This window comes from Pseudophryne corroboree, chromosome 4 (assembly GCF_028390025.1).
Source record: "Pseudophryne corroboree isolate aPseCor3 chromosome 4, aPseCor3.hap2, whole genome shotgun sequence".
Lineage (NCBI taxonomy): Eukaryota > Metazoa > Chordata > Amphibia > Anura > Myobatrachidae > Pseudophryne > Pseudophryne corroboree.
The window spans coordinates 540456248-540483683 of NC_086447.1; the positions used below are offsets into that span (position 1 = coordinate 540456248).

The 27436-nt window shown below is 42.1% G+C and overlaps 1 protein-coding gene across 8 annotated transcripts in view; it reads right to left on the reverse strand.

Annotated features, from left to right (window-relative positions):
* The window catches only part of LAMA2 (laminin subunit alpha 2), a 1276598-nt gene that overhangs the window by 673949 nt on the left and 575213 nt on the right, over positions 1–27436 (reverse strand). For all 8 annotated transcript variants that reach the window (XM_063917336.1, XM_063917337.1, XM_063917331.1 and 5 more), the window contains exons 13-14: positions 8269–8370; positions 3348–3556 (exon numbers count right to left, since the gene is read on the reverse strand). In XM_063917336.1, coding sequence (XP_063773406.1) covers positions 3348–3556; positions 8269–8370 — 311 coding nt within the window. The remainder of the gene's footprint in view (positions 1–3347; positions 3557–8268; positions 8371–27436) is intronic.

The following is a 27436-nucleotide window of genomic DNA, read 5'->3' on the forward strand; positions in this document are numbered from 1 at the left end:
TCTCAGCTTTAATGGGTAAAGAGAACCAGCAACGTTGGTTTTAGTAAAAAAACATGGTTTACTTTTAACTGGATATTTACAAACTGTGTTAAGGGGCATTTTTCTGGAGTATGCACATGTGAACGGGTTGGTTACTACCTAGTGCACTCTTTGCAGGCACATCCCATGAAGAGGTGATTGTGATACTTGTGGTCGGCTATAAAAGTTAGGTGTCTGCAATATCTTGCTCTGATGTGAGAGCTCTTTGTTTATTGCAGAGTTGAGATAGAGACAGGGATGTGCTGCTGCCAGTGAGCCAGAGCCGGATTAAGGCTCTGGGGGCCCGGGGTACTTAAGACATGGGGGGCCCCTAAGGACTAATATATATATATATATGGAATATGGCATTCAATTCAAATAACTGAACACAAGAGTCTCCTTCACGATCAACGTTTCAGTATTCAGGATCATGGCGAAGCTTAATAATACCGAAATGTTGATCATGAAGGAGATTCTTTTGTCCAGTTATTTGAATTGAATGCCAGTCCCGTGAGTGCCACCCACTCTGCTGATTATATTTCTACAATATATATATATATATATATATATATAGTAATAAAGAAGCGGCATCACTCCAGGTCTTGTATAATGGTGAAATCTTGAAACGTGTATAAAAAAAAAAAATCACAATTCCATTTCCCAACGTTTTGGGGCCCGGTGTTCACACCTTGACAAAGGGGCTACGGGCCCCGAAACGTTGGGAAATGGAATTGTGATTTTTTTTAATACACATTTAAAGATTTTACCATTTTACAAGACCTGGAGTGACGCCGCTTATTTATTACTATACTTATCTTGCTGCGGAGGGCACCCAGGCTATTGACCCACTTAGGACCAGGAGTGCCGGGCACTACAGCAGACTATATATATATATATATATATATATATATATATATTTTAAAAAAAAATATATATATACACACACACACACACACTGACATCTCTAGGGGCCCATGACCCATGAGGCACTCCCTTGACCTCCATCCACACACACACCGAGACCACCTAGAGAGAGAGGGAGAAGGAGAGGGGGGGAGAGGGGTTGAGGGAGAGAGAAAGAGGGGGGAGGGAGAGAGAAAGAGATGGGGAGAGCAAGAAAGAGAGAGTGAGAGAGAAAGGGGGGAGAAGGAGAGAGAGAAAAAGACAGAGGGAGAGGGGGAGATTTCATGAGAATGGAAATAAAGAAGTAAAAGTATGCTGACACTTACCACACTGTCAGCTTTCTCATGGGGCAGCTTCGTCTTGGTCAATGCCTGCAGCTCATGTGGGACTGATGGGCTCTACTGCTGAGGGGTGTGCTGGGCATAGTGTTAGCCAAGCTGGGGCGGGCACAGTGGAATGACCCAAGTTTGGGAGGGCACAATAAAATGAGCCAAACTGTAGGGTGACACTAACTTGAGTGGGCTCCCCAGCCTTGGTGCCCTGCACGTCCCCGATGACATTGCACAGGGTGGCTCGGACCAGGGACACAGTGAGCAGCAGCCACACCAACATCTCCCTCATACCGGGATAACATAGGCACTTCCGGGTGTAGGACGCACGTCACTCTGCGCTCCTCCTGCTCCTTGCGATTGTACTGTACTGTACATGGCAGGGATAGAACAGGTGAGGCAGGCAGGGCGGGTGCAGAGTAGTGCAGAGCGGGACACCGGGCATCAAGAGATGACTTCATGCACAGGCAGTGAGGTGACGGGGGGTATGGCGGCAGTTGCGATCAAGGACATGGGGGCCCGGGGTAACGTACCCCCTGGGCCCCCCCTTAATCCGGCTCTGCAGTGAGCCAGTGATATGCTTTTGTGTTAGTAGTGTCTCTGTGAGTGATGCTAGTGTTTACAGTTGTGGAGTGAATCAGCTGTGGTTCTGTTATGAGGTTTTGGTGACAGTTGGAAGTAGTTCAGACATGCACTTAAGGTGCCAGTACACCTAAAGATTTATCTTCCAATCTGGCTGGTTGGATCAAAAATCTGGTAATGGATGGGAGATAATGACAGTTGACCATTTGAAATGGTCAACTGTCATTTGCTCCCATCCATGTCATTTACTCCCATTCATTACCAGATTTTTGTTCCAACCATCCAGATTGAAATATAAATCTTTAGGTGTGTGGACACCTTTGCACTGGGAAGTGTGCAGTTGTTGGGAAATAATTCATAGTCATGTGATCTACTGTGTCCAATCATGTTACTGAGTTTTCTGTCATTATACCATGCTAATTTATAAATAAATTAATATATATGCACAAACATAAAGATTCCAACTCTATTCATGACCAAACAAACATTGAGTTGTTTGTAAAGTGCATTATGCTCATTCTCGGTCGACATCTCGCACCTCTGGCAAACTCTGACCCTATTACAAATACCATCCTATCCTCACAGAGCACACTTACAGCTTCCAGATGCTGATATTACTGGCCAGTGAGGTGAGGCAACACACCCTGGCAGTTCTGCAGCCTCTCCTCCCCCTCCCAACACCTCTGAGGTCAGACAGATAGTAATGATCCCATGACAGGAGATGACGCACTGCAGCCCGATCATCACCTCTGATACCAGGCACCCATCACGAACTCTCCCATATTTTTTTCTCTCAATGAGGCACGCTTAGGTGTGGCTCCTCTCTCTGTACTCCTCATGAAAATTGGGCATGATGACATCATGTGGTGTGACATCTCCACCCCATCATTCTCAGTGAGGAGTTGAGAGGAAGACAATGACAGTGGTCAGGCTGCAGCACTCCAGACGACAGCCCTTTCAACCTGCCCCTCGAGCTGCCCCTGGTTGAATGGCAAATGATTACCTGGGTCAGTTTGCCCACGGTCATTGTGAGGTGGGATTCTGAACAGAGATGTTTGCATAAGACATTAACCCCGTGCTGGCTGGCTATCAGTGGGACCTCAGGTTTGTTGTGCTCTGTTTTATCAGGGAATGAGCCCAGCCTGTATGGTGCTGGTGCTGGTTATGGATGTTATGGTAATAGTAATGCTGCTGGTATTTTTGTAAATTATAGAATTTTCCCATAAATTTAAAAAGAGTTGAAAGCACACACAGTTTTACACAGTTTTGGTATGTGGTTTTCCATACCTTAGTGAAATTTGACAGAAATTAAAAAAAATGACTTCACACTTATATATTGTTATGCAGTTTACTACATTATCTCACAGTGTAATCTTTATCACATTGTCATTTCCAGAAATGTTTAAATTAATGAAGAAGATATACTAATATGTTATTGTGTACCTGTGTATGTGTATAGTCTTCCACATATGCTAATTTAAGCACACATACATTCCCTTCATAAATGGTTTTTACCTGTAGGTGGCATCTGGTTGATTACTATACGTTGCTCTGATGAGAAGTTTGTTAATATTTGCCAGAACTGTCATGAAGTCATTCCTGCTGACTTGATATCCTGTCCCATGCATTTTGAAAAATTCTGGGCGTAGAACTATTTTTTGTGTGCTTTCTTCATATGGTCGGAAGTCAGTTTCTTGTAGGCTGCTAATCTTTATGCCATCACCCTGCAAATGGGATTTTCAAGGTAAACACAAAACATAAATTAGAGTGGGCTGGGATCGGCAGTCCATCAGGGGTGGTATTCAGTATGCTGCTTGTTGGGATCGCGGCGCTCAGTATACCAGCGCCAAAATCCCAACACCCGGCATACCGACAACTGTTCTCCCTCTTGGAGAAACACCGTACCCGCAGCATGGCGAGTGCAGCGAGCCTGCAAGGGGCTCATCTGTGCTTGCACTGCTGCCGGCATGCCAGCGGTTGGGATCCCAGCGCCGGTATGCTAGCCGCCGGGATCCCGCTCGCCAGCCACAGGTTTAGCTTTCAAATGGAATATAGTTCAGGCATCTAACATTTAACAGAACTGTGTCTCTCTCCAGAGTGTCCCTATAACAGCTAAGGGGTGGAGTTTGGGGGTTCAATTGTTGGTTTAGAATAGTGATTTCCTGGTTGGGAGGTTTCTTGTTACTTTAGAAGTCCCTCATCCACCACCGTCTATTGCGATTGTTTGCTTTATTGTTTTGTGGGGAAGAATGGTAACAGTGGTTTTCTTGTTGTAGGTTTAGAGATGCTCTTCTGGCCAATACATAGGTTTTGACTGTTCTACCCTTTTGGGGTTAGCAACACCACTGGTCCCAGCTGGTCTTTTTGTCTTTCATTGGAAGGGGAGTTTGAATATGTTGAGATGTTGCTGATCATTTGAAAGTTGGTTCCCATCTACACACTTTATTGGATTATATGTCAAGATTGAGATACTGTGTGTAAGGCCGTTCTTTCCTTGCCACCACATATTTTACCCTCATTGCAATAAATAAATATATATAATAATATAAACATTTCAATAAATAATTGTATATAATTATATAAAGCTGTACCTTTGCCATGACAATATGTCTTTTATAGCTTTCTTTTATATATGTTTGTTTCTCCTGGTATAGAGGCGAAGACTGACATCAGCCAATAGGAAGTTTAAGGTCTGTTGTGTTTATTAGTCATGAAATTGATGGCTATTTTATAAAGTAAATCCCAATGTCATGAGTAGTGCCCAATACAGCCCCGTTTGCATGTGTAATGTGAAAAACAGATGATGGACAGGATTTGGCGTCAACAGAATGAGATATGGGAGATAAAGATAATCAGTTGAAAGGAACAGAATGAAGATATACTGTATATACTGTAGTAGATATGTAAAGGATAACAATATAAATTAGAGAGAAATTAATCTACAGTTTCAGCAAATGATCTCTCAGTACACAACATTTTGGAATAGAATTGTGATTACACAACAAAACCGTGACAGGGGTTAATCTTCATGTTTTACATTAATCAAATTTCACTTACAGAGTTGTTAGTTTAATAGTTTAAACCAGTGTTTCTCTACCTGTGTGCACAGACCACCCAGGGCTGCCTCAGGACTACTGTTAGTGGTCCAGGACCAAATCAAATTATTAATGGTCAATGTAATAGGCAAAACCAATAGTAGTGGTTGTCAATCCTAAAATATGTTGACAAACAGAAGCAATTCCTGTCCCTCACCACACAATTGAACCTAAGGATTACATATAAAGGCAATTAACGTCATTTAACCACTTAACTGACGATTTATTTCGCCAAAAACTGCTCCAAAATTGTTGGGTTTTTTTTTTATGAGTGAATTAGGTGAAGAACATGAATTTAACCCTATCCCAAATGATTTTAGTAAAAAAAAAAAAGGAAAAAAATATTTTTTTATTTTGATCAGGAACATCAGTAACATCGTGACCATCTCGGCTTTCATTTTGAAAGCCGGGACAGCCTGCAGGTATACAGGGGGGGTCTGGGGGTGGCTTGGGAGGGTTAATTTACACTCCCCAGCAGCTGCCATTGTCTGCAGCCACTGGAGGGGGGGGGGGGATCCTACCGTGCTGACCGATCAGCAGTGATCGGCAGCACGGCAGACACAGTGGAAGAGTGCGGTTCCTCTGACAGCAGCAGCGGAGGGAAGTTTATTTTCCCTGCCGCTGCTAACACTCTCTATCTGACTGGTCGCATCCTGCGGCATTTTGGGAGATACTTTTTCAAAAAGGCATTTACTCTTTAAGGGGACGATTTATCAAAATCCGTTTCTGAGTATGTGGATGTGAAGCAATAACATTGGTACAATCTGCAATTACTGATTACATCACATGGCTGTATCGATAACCACATGCAAGGACTTGCGAGAAGGCTCTGTCCCTGTGTTGCCACTCCGCAGACATATTACGGTATTTTTCTTAAAAAATACCCTGAGTATGTGCTGTGCATACACTCCTAACAAAATCACAGCCACTTCCATCATTGGGCACTCCCTATCTAGACTACCTCCACATCGCTACAACCCCCAACCCCCGCCACCCCCCCACCTCCCCCCCCACTGCACTCATACTCACCAGACCCAAGAATTGGTGATCGATGCTCCTGGAGAGCAGCCAGTCTTCAGGGCTACCGGCTACTGTGACCTCCGGTGCGGTAAAGCGGGCTGCTACTTTGCAGCATCACTTTACTGCACTGGGGTCACGGGAGCAGCAGGGAGCCTCAATGACTGGCAGCCACACCATATCCACGATCGTTGGTCCCTGGGTAGGTGAGTATGATTTTTTTTTTTTACTTTTTTTATTTATTGTTTCCAGAGTGATCAGCTAGTGTGTCCATCGGATCACACTGCTGGGTCCCTGCACAGTTTTCTTTACCTACAGGCAGAGAAAGCTGTGCAGGAGGCAGCATATCACAGTGAGCCCTTTTATAACAATGTCTCAGGACAGCGTTATTATCACAGGACTCACTGTGGTATTTTCTTTAATTTTTTTTTTTTACTAAATTTGGTCAGATCGCATTTCTTAAAGGGTTTGGGGCAGTTTTTCATAAAAACTGCTCCAAAAGCCCTTAATTACATTCAGGTGAAATATTGTGAAAAGGGTGTGAAAACATCCTTTTCACATTGTTTTAGTAAAGCAATTTTTGATAAATCTGCCCCTATATATCTCAGAATTTAAAACTAATTTCACTAGGCTTTCCATTTGCTGCTACACAGTGATGCAGTCAATTTGCCTGCTGCTGGGATCCCGGAGTTTTAGATACCAATGCTGGAATCCTGACAGCAGGGGAAATGCTGGCAGTCAGAATCCCAACCGCAGCCCCGTATTTCCACTCGGGTGGTGGTCCACGCCACCACCTGAGGTGGAATATAATAGTGGGGCGTAAGGGGACTCGCCGTGCTCACCACTGGGATTTTGGTGTCGGCTTCCTGTATGCCGAGATTCCGATGACCGGCAATACATACTGAATCCACTATACATATTAAAACACAAACCTTGAAATTAATGGAGCTCTACAGTATTGTTACAGTACATTAATTGTCTTTTCTCACGCTGGTAAACATTAAATTAGTGTCTAACAATGCTAAGAGCACCAATAGTCTCTGGAACTCCCTCACGACCAGCCAATCACAAGCTGCCAGTGTAGGAAGCCTCATGTGATTGGTTGGCAGTAAAATACAGCCCAGGCAACTCACTGCTTAAATTATTTAGTGATGGACAAAATTAGTATGCAGTTGCATTCCCCTATTGGACTGCAATGAATTAGGATAGAAAAAATATATATTTTTAATAGGACTGTGGAAGATCAAGGAACATAACATTTTATTCATATTTAATAATGTGAGTTTTGGAATGGTTTTGATTGCATAAACCTTATTAAAATTGTGTTTAGGTTAATCTTTGAATTTGTATTTATGTATTTTTGTTCTTAAACTGTTTTGGTCTAATTTACAGCTTCTAAAACAGACAAGAGGAGGTGTTGCCCATAGCGCCCAATCAGATTCAATCATTTTGTAGAGTGCAATAGAGAAATGATACTGTAGCCAAGGGGTGTAGTATGGCTGACCGGCGGTCTCCTTACCGCCGGTCAGCTTACCGACGCCGGGATCCCGGCAGCATACCAACGCCGGGATCCTGGCGGGGAAGAACGAGTGCAGAAAACTCCTTGTGGGCTCGCTGCGCTCGCCACGCTGTGCTCGCCACGCTGCGCTCGCCACGGGTTCTATTTCCACTCTATGGGTGTCGTGGACACCCACAAGTGGAAATAGTCCCTGTTGGTCGGCATGCCGACCATCGGGATAGTGGGGGTCGGGATGCTGGAGGAGGTCATGTGACCGTCGGTCTCCCGACCGTCGGTCACATGAATACCACCCGTAGCCAAGATCTCATAGGTTACTATTTTATTCTTAGAAGGTTTAGTAAATGTAGACCATAGTGTGTTTAGCATAGTCTCTAGGAAGGAAGGGATGTCTTTTGCATACCCCATACTGTAGATATCAGCCCGATGCTGATTACCCTGAAGCTGGTTTTCACCAATGTGGTGATTTGCGAAATCAATGTTTTAAAACTTAGTTCGAGTCTACTATAAATACTGTAGAGATTGTAATGTCAGTTTCATTGTGATGGCTGAAAAATATGTTTCTGAAGGCTTGCAAAACTAGTGATTTGTATGTTGAATTTCCTTTTAACAGAATGCTTGATTTGAAAGCTGCCATATAGTATAAATGACAATAGTGACTTAAATCACAATGTATGAATAGCATGTTTGAGTAGATTCCCGACTTTTATAATTTAATATTGGGGTTAACTCTCAATAAAATATGCATACTAATGGATCAAAATCAAAATACAATAATGTGAAGAATAAAACCTAGAAACATCTGTACCTCAATATAGATATTTGGGTGATCTGTTACTTCTGCAGAATCCTCCTTTACAGCTGTGTCGTATGAGATTGTGTAGGTTAAAAGTCCTCCCACTGCTGCAACCTACAATACATGAGATCAAAAGCAATTGATTAGATTATTTATTCCACCAACCTCTTTCTCTTCAGGCAATTTTTGATTGATGTTAACTGATTCATTTTGAGTATTGATCAAAAAACATGTCACACTTAGAAGTGAATCAGAAAATCAATCAGAATTTGCACATAACTAGCGATAATATGAAAGCCATTCAGCCATTGCTATTCAAGCTCTAACATGCAAATATGTATTGTTTGTACTGTTATTGTTGCATATATATATATATATATATATATATATAATGTGTGTGTGTGTGTGTGTGTGTGTGTGTGTGTGTGTGTGTGTGTGTGTGTGTGTGTGTGTGTGTTCAATCTAGACTTGAGGGACAATTTACAAACTTTTTTAGATAATATTTCAATCATTCTGTGGTGGAATTGCAAACGTTTCTTTTTTGGAAAACAACACCGCAAGGCAAAATAAATCTATACTTTAGTTGAAATAGCTCTGTGGATTGTGAGATTTAAAGCTTACTTGCCTACTATCTTAATAATGCCCTCCAGAAGATCACAAGGTGTAGGCGCAGGTAGATGTGGTGGCACAGCGCAGTAAAAGAGGTCATTGCCTCCTCACCCCCCGCTTCTAAATGCTACAAATTTCAACAATGGGCAGCGGGGCCACAATAATGGGATTTATTGCAATTTGCCATTTGTCCAGAAGGCTGACCTCTCTTGGGAAAGTGTCTTAAAATTGCGGAATCCACTGGACCTTCCCGATACTATGATTGCAGAAAGTGGAATGGCAAAACAAAAGCGAAACTCAAAGGTACTGTAGCATGACAGAAAGAGCCATGAAATTTGACATGTACAAAATATTTTGTTACTTTTCTCTATAGCAAGAGTAAAGGAGCCCACACACAGCACAATATTTTAAACAATGTGGGCATTTCTGAATGCTTGGAATGACACATCATTTAAAAAGTGCTGTATGTGGGCATGATAATGACGCAGATGTACACACCCATGTGTCATTCGTCGCTTTCTCAGATCCCTTCAACATGCAGAAAGATCTAAGGTGGTGGTGAAGGATGCCATGCTGACTAATGCAGCATGGCCCCACTCCCCCATGCCCCCCGCCATTGCTTGACATTGCTGGGTCTCATCGCTCGCAATGTGTTCCTGGAGGACACATCACTTCATGTGTGGGGGCCATGAATCTAATTCCATCTAAAATAAGACTACAATCACAGTGTGCACGATTTAATTCAGAGACAGTTGAATAGTGCCAGGAACTAGCTCCCATGGCTAGTCAATGCAGTGCAATGGTAAGTTGGAGAATGCCTGTTCTCCTGGACTAAACAGGGTGCTTTGTTGGGAGAACCGGCATTCTCCAACTTAAGTGCCCGGTGCGACACTGTTTCCGCAGCACTAAGGGCAGAAATCAGCATTGCACCAGCACTTTTGTTGGATTTCTGCTTGCTTGGGGGGGAGGGGGGAGAAATCCCATTATTCGCTTTCACAGGGTGTTGTATTGAAAAGCCCCGGGAGCTAATTACCGGTGCTATTCAACTGTCTTAGAATTGAATTGTGCCCAGTGTGTATATAAAATACTAATTTCTTCAGCTCTCTCTACTAATATAAACATTATTATACATAAATAAAAAACGGATAAGATACTTCTAAGCGACCACTGGTGGCCTAGATATAGATAGACTGCATACAAGTCTATAAAAAGATATGTGCAGGGTTTATTTCAGTGATAACACTTAAATAAATACAGAAAGTACATGACAAAAGATAAATAATGCAACAGAATAAATTAATCAATATATGTATCTGTGTGCTTGTAAGAATGAAGCAATCTAAAAAACGTAAAAAGAGGACATAAAAAAGTACTAGCTGTATGCATCAAGGATAGGAAGGTGTATAAAAAAAAATCGCTTAACTGAAGATTTAGTAGTAGAATCAGGTATCTGCCAACGCGTCTTGTCTGGTCTGACTTCATCAAGGGGTATTGTGCAAATGGGACATAACATCTTTATATACCCAGCCTGGTTAGGGGAGTGACTGCCTACATCACTTCCTGTAATTATCTTAATCAATAGTTTGGGACCAAAAAATACACATTCATTAAGTTCTACATGAGCAGGGGCTTGCGGCAAGCTAAAACGCTATATTTACACTGTAAAATACACATATTAAACCAGTTATAATGCAGAAGACATGGCCTTCCGGTCCGGTCCGTGGCATTCATAAAAATATAGTTAAGATATCGTTTTTAATGAATGCCACATATAATATTCATAGCGCCTAGTAATAATGTACAGCTACCCATTTATGATTATAAACTAGTCCCCTTTTTTCTGTTCTAATTTACATGTCCCGTTTGGAGACAAATACCAATGGAAACCTATACATGCAAAAGGAACAATGCCCATGATAATATGGCTGCCGGCATCATCTCTCAATACAAAAGACGGTCTGTGAACTATGGACTCCTTAAAGATGGCCGCCGCGGAGGCTTCTGGTTACTCAAATCAAATATCACCTGATAGAAGCCAGGATCGGGAACATATGACCCGGCGCATGTGCAATATAGGCCTCCGGATACCGGAAATAGGGTGGAAGTGACGCCAGAAATGTCCCGGACCGGAAGTCTGCATCTTCAAATGTCTTCTGCATTATAACTGGTTTAATATGTGTATTTTACAGTGTAAATATAGCGTTTTAGCTTGCCGCAAGCCCCTGCTCATGTAGAATTTAATGAATGTGTATTTCTTGGTCCCAAACTATTGATTAAGATAATTGCAGGAAGTTATGTAGACAGTTACTCCCCTAACCAGGCTGGGTATATATAGATGTTTTGTCCCATTTGCACAATAACCCTTGATTAAGTCATACCAGACGAAACATGTTGGACGATACCTGATTCTACTACTAAATCTTCAGTTAAGCTATTTTTTTTTATATATCTTACTATCCTTGATGCATACAGCTAGTACTTTTTTTACGTTTTTTAGATTGCTTCATTCTTACAAGCACACAGATACATATATTGATTAATTAATTCTGTTGCACTATTTATCTTTTGTCATGTACTTTCTGTATTTTTTTATTTTTTAAGTGTTATGAGTGAAATAAACCGTGTACATATCTTTTTATAGACTAGTACGCAGTCCATCTATATCTATGCCACCAGTGGTCGCTTAGAAGTATCTTACCCGTTTCTTATTTAATTTTTTTACCTGGCCCACGTACAAGTGTGGGATATACTTAGGATACAGCAGACACCCTCTATATATCAGGAAGTTGCAGGGAGAGACTGCACTATAGGGGTATAAACTTGCTGACTTATTGTGATAATATAGACTACTGCATTTTTGGCGCTGTTAGTTTTCCCCATATACACATTATTATACATAATTTAACAAGAACATCAAGCTTGCAACTGTGCTAGTTTAATCTCCATGGGGGGAGAGGATTATTTAGTGACTTCATGTAAAACAAGTGATTAACTAGGTTAAAACTACAGTACAGTAGATTTCATTTATGACTGAGTAATGAATAGTTTGATCTGCAAGACCACATCTTCAGTATAGGACTTAGGAGAAATACATAGGGCCATATTCAATTAGCAGTGATAACGGACTTTTCACGTGAAAAGTCCGGTTTTCGGGTGAAAAACCGGACTTTTCACGTGAAATGCAATTACAGCCTATTCAATTATCCTGGAAAATTTATCGGTGATCATGTTTTCACTAATTTCACTTCACCTTCTCTGAAGCAGGTGAAAAGTTGGGAAAAATCACTATTTTAAGGTAAAAATGTTTGGATATGGTACAGAACTCCTGGGACACCCCCCTTTATGACTAATTAGGCACGTTGAAGTTTTTAATTATTTTTAATTGGCCAATAATGACATGTCATTTTTGGGGTGAAAAAGTAAAAAGTGATGGAAATTGGGGTTCAAGGTATGGGACAGGTATATTGGGGTGCTTTATGAGTGGGACAGGTGTTTTTTAGGCTTGCAGATGGGAGTAATCGGTCTGTTTCCACTTTTTTTTAAAATACCATAAAATGACCCAAATATATACTTATACCCATTTTCATGTACCCCAAATTTAATGAGAGCATTTATTTTGCTCAAAAAAACTTGCTTTCTCTCATTTTTTTGCATTTAAAAAAAAATGCATATAACCGCCATTTCACACAATTTAGGTCCCCAAAAACTCTCTAATGTGATCTCTAACACACTTCTCTTCTGTTTTCCTATGTTAGTTTAGCATTTTTTGGGGTACAGGCTGATTTCCCCATTTTCACCCGCACTTTTCACTGCAAGAATTTTCACGTGAAACCCGGTCGGAATTGAATAGGTCGAAAAATGGAGCGTTTTCGCGGCAATTTTCGGCCGATTGCCGCGAAAAATTTTCGTGCGAAAAATTGCCGCGAATTTGCGAAATATTGAAAAACGGAGCGTTTTCGCGGCAATTTTCGTCCGATTGCCGCGAAAAATTGCCGCGAATTTGCGGATAATTGAATATCCCCCTTAGTATCAGACTGTTTTGGCTGCTATAAATCACCCACTTATTCATGACTGCAGAGATCAAGCAACCCTATATTTTTAACCTATTCAAAGTCAACAGCAGACATTCAACAAGTGTTCAAGAAACAGAAATCATCAATCATTTGGCCAAGCAAATCTAATTTACAGTACTGCCAGTACACAATAAATGGAAACGAAAATGTCTGTTTAGTGCCATTTTTTTATTGTATTGTTTGCTCCCACCAAAATTTACTATTAACTCTCTAAAAGTGCCTGTTAACCTTGTACCTAAAATGTTTATGCCATACATACTGTATATACAAAAATTGTTTATTTTTTTTAAACTATATTGTTATTAGTTATATGGTAATAGCAGAATGATGAGTGAAATATTTTTATGATGGTGTTGTCTGAGCAGGGCACATCATATATCACCTTAAAGGTCTTGGCACATAGATTTGCTTAAAAATATTGGCATTATAATTGGTTGCTTGGTTTTGGAGTTATGTAGCAAATCTTCCGCCTCCCATTTAGAAAGCACCACCATTGTGTTCTGGAAAATGTAACAGTTGGTGAACTCTCCCTGTGCACCTGCTGGGTGGCCTGGAACATGTGACCTGCTGGGTGGCCTGGAGCCAATGGTGTAACTCCCTACAGCAGCTCTGCCTCTGTGTCTTATATAAAAAAAGAGGTGAGAGCAGAAGTTGGTTTTAAGAAAATGCACTAATTATTATAATAAAACTTTTAAGGTGGCGTATTTATCAAAGCTTGGAGAGAGATAAAATAGTAAGAGATTAAGGGGGTAATTCCAAGTTGATCGCAGCAGGAATTTTTTTAGCAGTTGGGCAAATCCATGTGCACTGCAGGGGGGGCAGATATAACATGTGCAGAGAGAGTTAGATTTGGGTGTGGTGTGTTCAATCTGCAATCTAATTTGCAGTGTAAAAATAAAGCAGCCAGTATTTACCCTGCACAGAAATAAAATAACCCACCCAAATCTAACTCTTTCTGCACATGTTATATCTGCCCACCCTGCAGTGCACATGGTTTTGCCCAACTGCTAAAAAAATTCCTGCTGCGATCAACTTGGAATTACCCCCTAAGTCCCAACCAATCCACTCCTAACTGTTATTTTTCAAACACAGTCTGTAAATTTAAGGCAGAAAATTATTGACTGGTACATTATCTCTCACAAATTTATCTCTCTAGAACTGTGATAATAACCACTTCTCAGGGCTCTATTTATTATCATTTGCAGCCAGCACCCAAAAAATACAGATTTCTTATTGCCACATTTAGCAGCAATAAGGAATCTTTATTCTCTACCAGGTGTCCATTGGCAAGTCACTGGAATGTCAGCACATGTGCACTTCGGGGGATGGGGGGGTAAGGGGGGGGGGCACCACCTTCTATTTCACCTCTGGCATGAATTTACGCATCTGACGGAAACTGTGGCAGTTATTTAAAGCCACCCTCTAAGCAAGGATTTTTCAAAATATGACTCCTAAGTGTTACGTGCTTGGCTCCCTGCAGGGTCCTGGTTGTTGCTAGGCGACTCAGACATCAGAGCACTTCTGACCAGCCAGTTTCCAAGTAACCAGGATGCCAGGCGTTTCTAAATAACCAGGATACTGTGGCTACACATGCAGTGCTGCTGCACGAAATTAGGAATTAACTGACATTCCCAGACTGATTCTCCTCAGTGTTGCTGTTATAAGCCAGTCAGCCCAGCTGTCAGTGCCGGTTATAGCTTATGCCTTGTCTGTGTAAGTTGCTGGTCCCTGTTTTCAGATCTTTTGGATACTCTGCTTGAGCTGTGAATACTCTGCCAGATCTTGCCTTGCTTATTTATACCCACATTCTGTCCCTAGTGTATTAACTTATCACCTGCCTTTCCAGTGTGTGCCTTGCCTGCAACATATAGCGGCTGCATTGCTCCTGTATATCCACCTCACAGTGCCTCATCTGTACCTGCTAAGATTCTTGCCCAGACCTGACATCTACTCTCTGTGCTCCCATCTGTCGTATTTAACCCTCAGTTACAATTCAACTCATTATCCAGTGGTCCCCAGCCTATTGTTTGGGCCCGTACTGCTAGAGGTTTAAGTCCAGTTGGCAACCTAAGTACTAGTGTGTAACTCATACACTAAGGGAACAGCAGTGGCTGTTATTGGCAGAAGACCCTCTCAATAGCTCGAGAGGTCTCACACAAATAGTGCTGAAGTCCCCTAACACTAAGGGAGTGAAAAGGGGTAAAATGTTCCACCCACTGCCAGCATACTGGTGGCCGGGATCCTGTTGTCGGGATCATGACCATTGGTATTACATATATACTCCATACACTATATATATATATATACTGCTCAAAAAAATAAAGGGAACACTAAAATAACACATCCTAGATCTGAATGAATGAAATATTCTTATTAAATACTTTGTTCTTTACATAGTTGAATGTGCTGACAACAAAATCACACAAAAATTATCAATGGAAATCAAATTTATTAACCCATGGAGGTGTGGATTTGGAGTCACACTCAAAATTAAAGTGGAAAAACACACTACAGGCTGATACAACTTTGATGTAATATCCTTAAAACAAGTCAAAATGAGGCTCAGTAGTGTGTGTGGCCTCCACGTGCCTGTATGACCTCGCTACAACGCCTGTGCATGCTCCTGATGAGGTGGCAGATGGTCTCCTGAGGGATCTCCTCCCAAACCTGGACTAAAGCATCCGCCAACTCCTGGACAGTCTGTGGTGCAACGTGGCGTTGGTGGATGGAGCGAGACATGATGTCCCAGATGTGCTCAATTGGATTCAGGTCTGGGGAACAGGCGGGCCAGTCCATAGCATCAATGCCTTTGTATTGCAGGAACTGCTGACACACTCCAGCCACATGAGGTCTAGCATTGTATTGCATAAGGAGGAACCCAGGGCCAACCGCACCAGCATATGGTCTCACAAGGGGTCTGAGGATCTCATCTCGGTACCTAATGGCAGTCAGGCCCCCTCTGGCGAGCACATGGAGGGCTGTGCGGCCCCCCAAAGAAATGCCACCCCACACCATTACTAACCCACTGCCAAACCGGTCATGCTGGAGGATGTTGCAGGCAGCAGAACGTTCTCCTTGGCATCTCCAGACTCTGTCACGTCTGTCACATGTGCTCAGTGAGAACCTGCTTTCATCTGTGAAGAGCACAGGGCACCAGTGGCGAATTTGCCAATCTTGGTGTTCTCTGGCAAATGCCAAACGTCCTGCACGGTGTTGGGCTGTAAGCACAACCCCCACTTGTGGACATCGGGCCCTCATAACACCCTCATGGAGTCTGTTTCTGATCATTTGAGTAGACACATGCACATTTGTGGATTACTGGAGGTCATTTTGCAGGGCTCTGGCAGTGCTCCTCCTGTTCCTCCTTGCACAAAGGCAGAGGTAGCGGTCCTGCTGCTGGGTTGTTGCCCTTCTAATGCCTCCTCCACATCTCCTGATGTACTGGCCTGTCTCCTGGTAGCACCTCCATGCTCTGGACACTACGCTGACAGACACAGCAAGCCTTCTTGCCACAGCTCGCATTGATGTGCCATCCTGGATGAGCTGCACTACCTGAGCCACTTGTGTGGGTTGTAGACTCCGTCTCATGCTACCACTAGAGTGAAAGCACCGCCCGCTTTCAAAAGTGACCAAAACATCAGCCAGAAAGCATAGGAGCTGAGAAGTGGTCTGTGGTCACCACCTGCAGAACAACTCCTTTATTGGGGGTGTCTTGCTAATTGCCTATAATTTCCACCTGTTGTTTATTCCATTTGCACAACAGCATGTGAAATTGATTGTCAATCAGTGTTGCTTCCTAGGTGGACAGTTTGATTTCACAGAAGTGTAATTGACTTGGAGTTACATTGTGTTGTTTAAGTGTTCCCTTTATTTTTTTGAGCAGTGTGTGTATATATATATCAGAGATGTGCAGCGGGCATTTTTCATGTTTTGTGCTTTGGTTTTGGATTCGGGTCCGAGTCGTGTTTTGAATTCGGACGCGTTTTGGCAAAACCACCCTTTCGGGTTTTGGATTCGGATGTGTTTTGGATTCAGGTGATTTTTAAAAAAAACTCAAAAACAGCTAAAATCATAGAATTTGGGGGTAATTTTGATCCTATAGTATTGTTAACCTCAATAACAATAATTTCCACTCATTTCCAGTCTATTCTGAACACCTCACAATATTATTTTTAGTCCTAAAATTTGCACCGAGGTCGCTGGATGACTAATCTAAGCGACCCAAGTGGGTGGCCCAAACACCTGGCCCATCTAGGAGTGGCACTGCAGTGTCAGACAGTGGGGAAAAAAAGACTGAAGAGTTTTTTTGTTTTTTTGTTATTGTTTTTGTTTTTCACTTCACCTATGATACATAACCTGATGAAAAGTCCGTAGAGACTTGAAACGTTGTTTTCTTGCACCATGAAAATACCTTTTTGAATACAGTATGAATCTATTAAGTCCGTGGAGTGCCGCCTATTTTTCTTCAATAGAGGTCCTATCACAGGAGCCAAGGCAGATTACTAGTTATATATATATATATATATATATATATATTTACTTATTTTGTATTCACTGCACCCTACCCCTAGTGGTTAATCCTTCCAATGCCTTTGTGTCCCCTTTCTTGTTTTTTTATATTATATGTGCTACTGTTATGTTGTACAATAGTTGTCTATTTTTTATATCTTTGCAGTTATTGTAGTCCATTTGCCTAAATGTATGTTTATGAAAGTGGGCTGTAACTGGTATTTTACAGCTATGTTGCTGTGTAGGCGGAATAGAATCGGTATACAGTAATTCACAGATCTTAACTCTGTGATTCTCCAGACTTTTAGTTTATGTCACGATCCTGACTGTATTTCTCATATTCTGGGGCTTACTTCAGCGTATCCTGTAACTTGCATCTGTTCAGCTCACCAGGAAGACTGCAAATCTATCTTTGCTTACCTTGATTAGCCACCTGAGTAGGAATTCCTCTAAGTAATCAGTTATCAGCTGTGTGCAGCATTATGATTCTTCACTGTGTTCATTCTAGAGTTTAGGCCTAAAAGTCAGCATCCTTTGTTCATTTGTAGAAGTTCAGGCTTCAGTGTTTTTTCGGCCTGCTAGGCATCACTCCACTTCAGAACCTAACCTGGAGTACTGACATGACAGGATCTGATCACCTGACCTGGCGCTATCCAATCCTGTGCCAGCCTGAGACTCTCTGAATCACCTGAATCTGTTGATCAATGACGAAAGACCAGGAATTATAAGTAAAGAGACTTGAGGTACAGAATGGGCCAGCTCCTTGTGTTACACAGCTCTGTGTGAGCTTAGTAGCTGAGCTCCCTAAGAGGTAATACTTTTACTTTGGTTCCTGTAAAACTCTGCTCTTTTGCTACCCAGTCTGGATTACAGTTGTGTTACCAATTATATCCAGTATCAGTCTCATCTTAAAGATGCAGCCGCACTATTCATCAGTCCCATCTTAAAGCCACAGCTACAGTATTCTTCAGTCTCGTCTTAAAGCCACATTCGCAGTATTCGTCAGTCTCATCTTAAAGACACAGCTGCAGTATTCTTCAGTCTCATCTTAAAGACACAGCCACAGTCTTCAGTTCATCTTCAGCCTTGTTTTAAAGTCACAGCTGCAGTCATTGTTCTACATACAGTTGCATTCCAGTTATACCGGTACCCAGCCTGGCTCACAGTGTGGTTCTCAATCTAACTGGTAACCAGCCGCTTCTCAGTTTCACCGGTAACCAGTCCAGTTCAACGTCTTCAGCTCTCCTCCCAGTTCTGCGCAACTCCAGAGAACCTATTTCATAGTAATCTTGAGTACACAAACACCCACTCCTGTGACAGTATATCTAGTTCATTCTCACCAATACATTCACCGTCCTGCTATCTACACCAAGTCCCTGGTGATCCAGTAGTAAGGATATGGCTCCCTCTGCCGAGGCCCGGGTTCGATCCCTGGTAATGGATTGCTCCTTACTACTTCATCTCACTGATTCCCACAGACCAGCCAAATATACACATAGTCCTCAGTTACCCACACGGACTTCACATACACGCCAGGTTCACAAAAACCACAGTCATGACAGTTTACCAGTAACAAAAGTGAATTCTTAATTTATTCCAGGTGAAACATACAGTACCAGGTCTATAGTTCCAATGTTTCGGTCCCAGCAGGGACCTTTGTCAAGTAACATCAGCAGTACAGCATATCATGGCCTTCTGTTTAATGGCATCCTATTTGTTGTTACATATTCTGATGACGTCTGCAATGCAGACAAAACACGTTGGGTCACTCTGAACATACAATTTGGACTTTTCCAGTTGGACATATAAGCTCTTTTTATTGCTATTATACATGCAATACTTACTATTGGATTGAAGTCTATACCTTTGTGCTATACCTCTTTTTTAATTGTTGTAATAAATCCACTGGTGTATCTATAATGGGTGCAAGGTGTGCACTGTGGCCCCTGAGCCCAGGGGGTTCCACACACCACACAGCATACACCCACTTAACTATACTCACCTCTCTGTCATCCAGGCATTGACTGTACAGCGGAAAATATCACTTGGAAAACGGCAGCTGCTGCAATTTTCCAGTGATTCGTGAATGCGCAATAAAGATGTCCCCAGGAACGCAATGTGGGTGCCATGTTCCCGGAAGCCTGCGCATGCACAGCAGACTCTGGCACAATGCCAGAGCCTACTGCACCGCCAGAGAGGAGGGGGCCCAATCGAAGATTGCACATGGGCCCCTCCTCTCTTATGGCACCTCTTAATATATCTATGTTATTTATATATGGTTTTGTATTTGTTGCCAGCTGATTAGGACTATTAGTTCTGACCTTCAAGTGTGCTGCACCTTAACTTTGAACAGATGATTAGCAATTGAGACATGGGTGGTAATTCAGATCTGATCATAGATGTGCTAAATTTTGCACATCTACGATCATTTTCTCAGACATGTGGGAGGACGACCAGCACAGGGCTAGTCAGCCCCTGCATGTCTGGCTCTGCACCTCCCCCCCCACATGGGTGCAAAAGCAGCGCATGGTGGCAATGCTCTTGCACCCGTCGAGTAGCTCCCTGCCTGCACAGCTCCTGTGTACTTCCCAGGTCGCAGCAGCTGCGTGTGATGTCATGCCACCGCGTCCTACCACCGCAACAGTCTGGACACGCCTGTGCTGTCTAGCCCGTGCCCCGCCAATGGTGTTCTAACTCCATTGGCATGACCACTCCTGCCTCGCTTTTAGCATCTCACTGTGCTCCCGGGGTGCGCACACGTAGTATGTATATATATATATATATATATATACGGACCTGGTGATGGACAACAGCATGTCAATCACGTCCTCCAAAACCAACCCCAATGCGTTTCATCACACTTGTCATTGGGCGTGGCTTTGGAGACGTGACTGTCATACTGTTGTCCACCACAAGGTCTGTGGAGCTAAGACGCTGAGTGGAGATCGCTGCATTAATGGTCTGCTAGCCGCTATTCGGAGGCGCTGGTGAAACGTTCATATGCTGATGTTTTTAAACTAAGATGCATGGGAGCTTGATAATTTTTAGTAAAACTAAATTGATACTATATCTCACTGGGTGCGCCTTCATTTTCTTTTACTATATATCTTTTTTATTATTTGTATGCACAATATATATATAAATCATATGTACTGCACACCATCAGTGCAGCACTCCAAGCGCCAAGAATAAGCAGTCAACAGCTATATATATATATATATATATATATATATATATATACATATTGTAGTGTATCTACCAATTGTATGTATTATGAAAGTGGGCTGTTGCTGGTATTTTACAGCTCTGTCGCTGCGTAGGTAGAACAGAATCAGTATACGGTAACTCACAGATCTAAACTCTGTGACTTAAGTAACAGCATCACAGCTAATATAGAACAAATAATTATCATAAAAAATATATAACTAAGAAAAAATTACTTTTAAATTGTAATCTAATGTGTTGTATCTATTGAGCCAAGGAAAACATTTGTCTATTATTCTATAGTCTACCAGAGTATGGAATCCTTTATCTATCGTTACACAAATAGCCTTCAAACTCCATTAGCTACATCTAAGTACTCTGCTTTTTTCAAATGAGCGATAGGGTTCTCATTTGCTGCTGCAACAATATATCTAAATTTTACTGCATTTCCTTCACATGACAGTCTTTTTCTGCTCTGATGCCAGAAGAACATTGCATTTGTGTTGTACAAAGGGAGTGATCTGAATATCTAAGGATTTACAATAAGACTGGCAGGCTTTGATAGTGCTGAGAACTTTTGTGGGCAAGTGAGGCAGTCTGCTAAGTGTAGGAAAATAATCTTCCCCTAAAATAAAAACTTCATCAAGAGTTGTTCAGTAGACATATGTGAAAGGAATAATGACAAGACAGTACATGCCCCAAGGGACGTGTGCCTGGTTCACTGATAGTGGTCTCCTGACTGCCGGTCACATAACTACATCCCGCGTGGTAGATACGCACTAGACTTATTTCAAGAAGATACAGTACCCTAACATTTTTCCCAGAAGAGGGTATAGACACAGGTTTGACATTCTCAGGACAAGGATGCATCAAACCTTCAAGACAGATAAAGTGCCATTATATAGACTGTAGTAGATAAATGCTACTGTAGATGCTGATTAATTGCTCTGGGCAACATCTCCACTTTATGGCTCATGAAGGTTTGAAACATCTCATCTTGTGTGTGACTAGGTGGATTGGGAAATCTGCTGACTGTTGGGAGGTATGCAAATATCATCGGCAGGATGTAATGCTCCCCGAGTCCGGCAGCCGTGCGGGAAGAAGCAATCACTTACGAGGCATGGTTTTGCCTTGAAAGTGATTGCCCCTTTAAAAAAACAACGTCCGAGTTTGGCCGCCATCCTGCACGGCCGCCTAACTCAGCGGTATTACATCCCGCCACATGTATTCTGATAAGCTCATGACACTCATTCATATGGAAGCTAGTGGCTGTTTCATAAATAACAATCAGTATATATGATGATCATTGAAAATGTGGCCAGGGAAATCATATGATGAGACTGCTTGTCTTTTGCCATTATACTATGCTATGAGACACCTTGTACAGTACAGCACTGTACAGCATGTAGCTCCTTCGAACAACAGAGAGTAATTTACAACTGTCAAAAATCTGCAGCACAGTGTGTCTGCTTCTATGGTGTGCACCTGACTAATTGGGCACTTACTTCAAGCAGAGGAGACGGAGATATTTTCCTGAATTTTTCCAATGGCATTGTGATATATTTGTATGCTTTGCCTGTGACCACTCCACATGATAATAACACTGAGCATGCCACAGCCTTCTTGATTCTCTCTGTTTTTTATTAAAGCAGCCGCCGAAAACTATTGTCACTTAGCTGGTTTTGTGGCTCTCACATGCCATTGAACATCCCAACTGTGTTCCAGCAGCTGTTTATTACATGCGTCAGAACTGTCACTTTAGCATATTAAACGAATAACTTTCATGTGTGCAAGGTTCCCACTGACGTAAGTCAGCAGATGTGAAATCCTGCCTGTTTGATCTTCTTGTCACTTCTCACAGTCTACCTACAAATAAATTGAAGAACCAAGTACATGTTGTATCAGGAAAAATGGCAGCCGTTGCATGTTAGGAGAAATAACAAAAGCTTGCTGTTAAGAAAAAAATGCATCACGTACAGAACATGATGGATAATTGAAGGAATAAGGGCCAAAACATTCTAAGGAAACTTGTAATGTAATGTTGCCTAATTAGAAATATATATGGAGCACAGAAAATAAGGCATCCGGTCTTTAGGTCGACAGCACTTACATTAGGTCGACACTCAGGTCAACCACTATTGGTCGACACGCATTAGGTTGCCATGGTCTATGTGTCGACATATTCATTAGGCCAACATGGAAGAGGGTCGACATGAGTTTTTCACAATTTTTTCCCCATTTTTAAAACTTTTTCATACTTTATGATCCACATGGACTCCGATTGGGAATAGTAACCTGTGCCGAGTGCAGCGGTAGTGGAGCCAGTCACATTGCCCGAAGCATGGTGAGCGAAGCGAGCCTTGTGAGGGGATACGGTGCATGATTACTGGTCATTTTACGAAGAAAACAACGACAACATTTTTTTAAAACTCATGTCGACCTATTTCCATGTCGGCCTAATGACCATGTCGACCTAGTTACTGTCGATCCTGTGATCCCTACCCGAAAATACTGGGCATCTCCTTTGCAATGTGTGCCACTAGCATGAAGGAGGTCTCACTGCAGTATTAAGTATTCATGGTACTAATACTTTACGCAAAACGTATCATACTCTAATGCTAGCTTTAGTAATTGACTGGATCCACATCCAATCTGCCCAAATTTTAAAAGATCAGACCACTCGGTACACACATCCGTTACTGCATTTGCAAGATGACAATATGTGTAATACTGTATGCATATACAGTATCTGTGAATATGCACAAAAGGATAAGGCATGTAAACACATGTCACTCTCACAACAAAACAGGGCATCAAATCTCACACGCCGCCAGTCTATGCAGCATTTTGGGACCACAGCGGGACCCTTCCTCAGACACGGACACGCTGTGGTCCCAAAATGCCTTGTTTTGTTGTGAGAGTGATGTGTTTACATGCCTTATCCTTTTGTGCATATTCAGCCCAGATACCATGGGTAAATTTGATATGAATTAGAATGAACTATTTGGAATACATTGTTCCATAAAATCAAGTCCTGGAGTGCCGTGTTTTTGTTCTGGACATGAACTGTTCTCAAATTGCCACGTATCTATGTCATGACAATGGCACACAGGCTGTTGTAATCTGAATGAGTGCCGGATTGTTTTGGACTGTATATATATATATATAAATATATACACTTACATGAAGGTGAGCCAACAGAGAGGTGAATGTAGTTAAATGGGTGCAGTGTGCGGGCCCCCCTTGACTCAGGAGCTCATATGCACCACGCATTGCACCCATTATAGATACGCCAGTGGATTTATTACAACAATTAAAAAAGAGGTATAGCACAAAGGTATAGACTTCAGTCCATGGTAAGTATTGCATGTCTAATAACAAAAAAAAGAGAGCTTATCTGTCCAACAGGAAGAGTCCATACATTCAGAGTGACCCAACGTTTTTTTTGTAGCAGACTTCATCATAACATGTAACAACAAAGAGGATGCCATTAAACAGATGGCCACCATATATAATATCTCCCTGTTCCCCTACCAGTATAATCTGTGTGATATGCTGTACTGCTCACATTATGTTGAAATAGGTCCCTACTGGGACCGAAAGGTTTGAACTATAGACCTGGTATGTTTCACCTGAAATTAATTATGAATTTACTTTTGTTACTGATAAACCAAAAGTCTGGAGAGTGCAGGGCCTTCCCTATATATATATATATATATATATATATATATATATAAAATGGGGTGGGATGGATGGCACTCCAGCATGTGAATAAATGATCAGGAAACCAGGTAGGTAGCCAACGTTTCGGAGCGGTGCTCCTTTATGAAGACATACTGACATACATAACATATATATACCTAACTGTATACTCACCACGTGTGCACAGGGAAGCCGCCGTCGGTCTCTGTTCTCGGTTAGGTCCCCGGTTGTATGCCCAACTGTATACTTTGAACTCTGCGTAATCGCGTACAACCGTGGCGAGCTTTGATTTTTTAAAGTTCACCAAATCAACACGATATTTATCCACTTGAGCAGTCAGCTTACTTAGCCAATCCTGCGTGGTATCGGCTTTGATTGTGTTTAAATGAGTCTCCTCAAATGGTTTAATTTTCTCAGTAGCTATATCCAATTCCCTCCTAGATTTCTCTATGACTAATCAAATCAAATCATACGAGCACTTGTTAAGGACTGCTGCCCAACGACGGCAGAAATCTTCATCCAACGCTCAGGCTGTGCTATGGGTTTTTGCGTAGCACCAAGCTTCGCGAATATCTATATGTTCGGAGTGGAAAAGGATTTATTTTTTGTGGAGGATACCAGATGTCAGCACATTACTGGGTATACTAGGTATATAGACGATTTTTGTCTCTTCTGGAACGGGACACAAGAAGCATTCCTTGCCATGATAAAGGACATCAACAACCAAGACAGTCCCATCAAATTCACCTTCGACAACAGCTATGAGTATATCCATTATTTAGATGTCACAGTAACACAAAAAGAGGACTGCACCTTGCACACCTCCATGTATTTCAAACCCACCGACCGTAACACGGTATTACATGCAGCCAGTCATCATCCACCTTCTTTAATAAAGGGCCTCCCATTCTCACAGTTTATGAGAATTGTCCGCATATGCAGTGATCCTATGGACACTATTGACCAAATAGATAAGATGCTCATTAAATTTCTGGCACGCGGTTACCATCCTCGAGCATTGAAAGCAGCCAAGCAAAAGGCCCTTTCAATTTCTAGAGAACTGGCTTTACACAAGAGTAATCCCACGGCACGTCAAGACAGCATAGCATGGACTCAACAATACACCACCTCCAGTAGTGCGCTGATGAAATCTGCAAAAAGCATATGGCCCATCGTGTCACAAGATCGCAGTTTACCAGCATTACATAACACCACTATCCTACCATCTTTTTTTCGTGGTAGAAACATCAAAGATGTGGTGGTCCACAATGACATTAGCCAGCATACTACTTCTACAGCCACTCATTTCCTAAGCAGGAAGGGTGGCAACTACCAATGTTTGGGCTGCACCACCTGCAGTTTCTTGGAGACTGGCAACAGTTTCTCACATCCGAGATCGGGCAAAGTATTCAAGATACAACACCCAGTTACATGTACCACGAGATTTGTGGTCTATTATATTAAATGCCCTTGTAGTCTACTTTATGTGGGCAAGACCACAAGGCAAATGAAGGAACGCATGACCCAACACAGGTCCAGTATACGTGCAGCCCTTGAAGGCAAAGAATGTGATCAGCCAGTTGCTCGACATTTTAGGGATTTACACCTCAACTTATCCTCCATTAGGTACCGCATCATAGATTGGGTACCCCCCTGTCCACGAGGTGGGAACAGGGGCCGTATTCTACTTCAGCGAGAAGCAAGGTGGATACATCTGCTACAAACGGTCCAACCATTCGGAATCAATGAATCATTAGCACTCAATTGCTTTCTATAATGTATTCCTGCTTTGTTCAGCTCAGTTTATTCAGCATGTTTATTAAGATTACTTGAATGACACTAGTTAGGTGCAGCTTATGTGGGCGACACTGTTCACCTTAGTTTTTCTTTTAGTGACAGATCACCCCGACCAGTGTCTTGCACTATATACATTTGTTTCAGACAGCTTATACAGCATTGGTCATGTATGAGACTCGTTGCTCTTTGATGTGCTTTATGGTAATGTATTTTTGTTACAGCCCTTATTAGAACCTATGGACATCATGTTTTTTATCATATTAATATTGTATATGATTAATATAGAAGCTTTTCCATATACCCATTTGTTCTTTCAGTCGCATAGATTGCACAGTGTGCCATATGATTAGACTGTAGTGTCATATCCTAGGATCCAGGGCTGTAAGCGCGGCTGTATCATTGCTGTCTCTTTCCGCAGTGTGTTATTACAAGTTACCATGGTGATGGTCACTCCCCCCGCCCTCAGCCTCTGTGACGGATCCTGGGCGCCGGCGGCTGCCTATGACGTCACATGGATTCCGGAGCAGACGGCGACGGCGGCTTCCCTGTGCACACGTGGTGAGTATACAGTTAGGTATATATATGTTATGTATGTCAGTATGTTTTAAAGTCTTGATAAAGGAGCATCGCTCCGAAACGTTGGCTACCTACCTGGTTTCCTGATCATTTATTCACATGCTGGAGTGCCATCCATCCCACCCCATTTCATATTACCTCAGGAAGGGCACCCAGACGAGTTGATCATTAAGGTATTGGAGTGCCGGACATCATCCTTGTTTATATATAACTGACTTTGTGACTTTCATATGCAGCTAAAGTTTCTCCAGGATCCATTTTGTGAGACCTATTGAGGAAGCCACATCATTTGTATCTCTGAGACTGTCAAATCAGCCATTTAATTCTGGAGTTTTTTACCGTATGAAGGTCAACACTTGAACTAGAAGTAGTCTCGGTTCCTAAAAGTGGATACCATTTTTTAGGTAGTTCACAAAAATGCCGATATTCGTCTGTCAGTACTCCTAGGAGGCTAGAATCAATAACTTCTCTGGGCGGTTTTATAAAGATTTCACGCCTAAATTAGCTTTAAGGTAGTCCATATATAACATCATTACCCAATTGGTTATGTATTAGAAGTCTGGATATAGGAGCTCTACTTATTAAAGTCCCGACATATTTAGAATAATTTTTTTTAAGGATATGATCATTTACACAAATCCATCGAGAGCAAATTAATCCTTTTTTCTATACTCGTTACCCCTGATGAAGTCGATAAGACGAAACGCGTT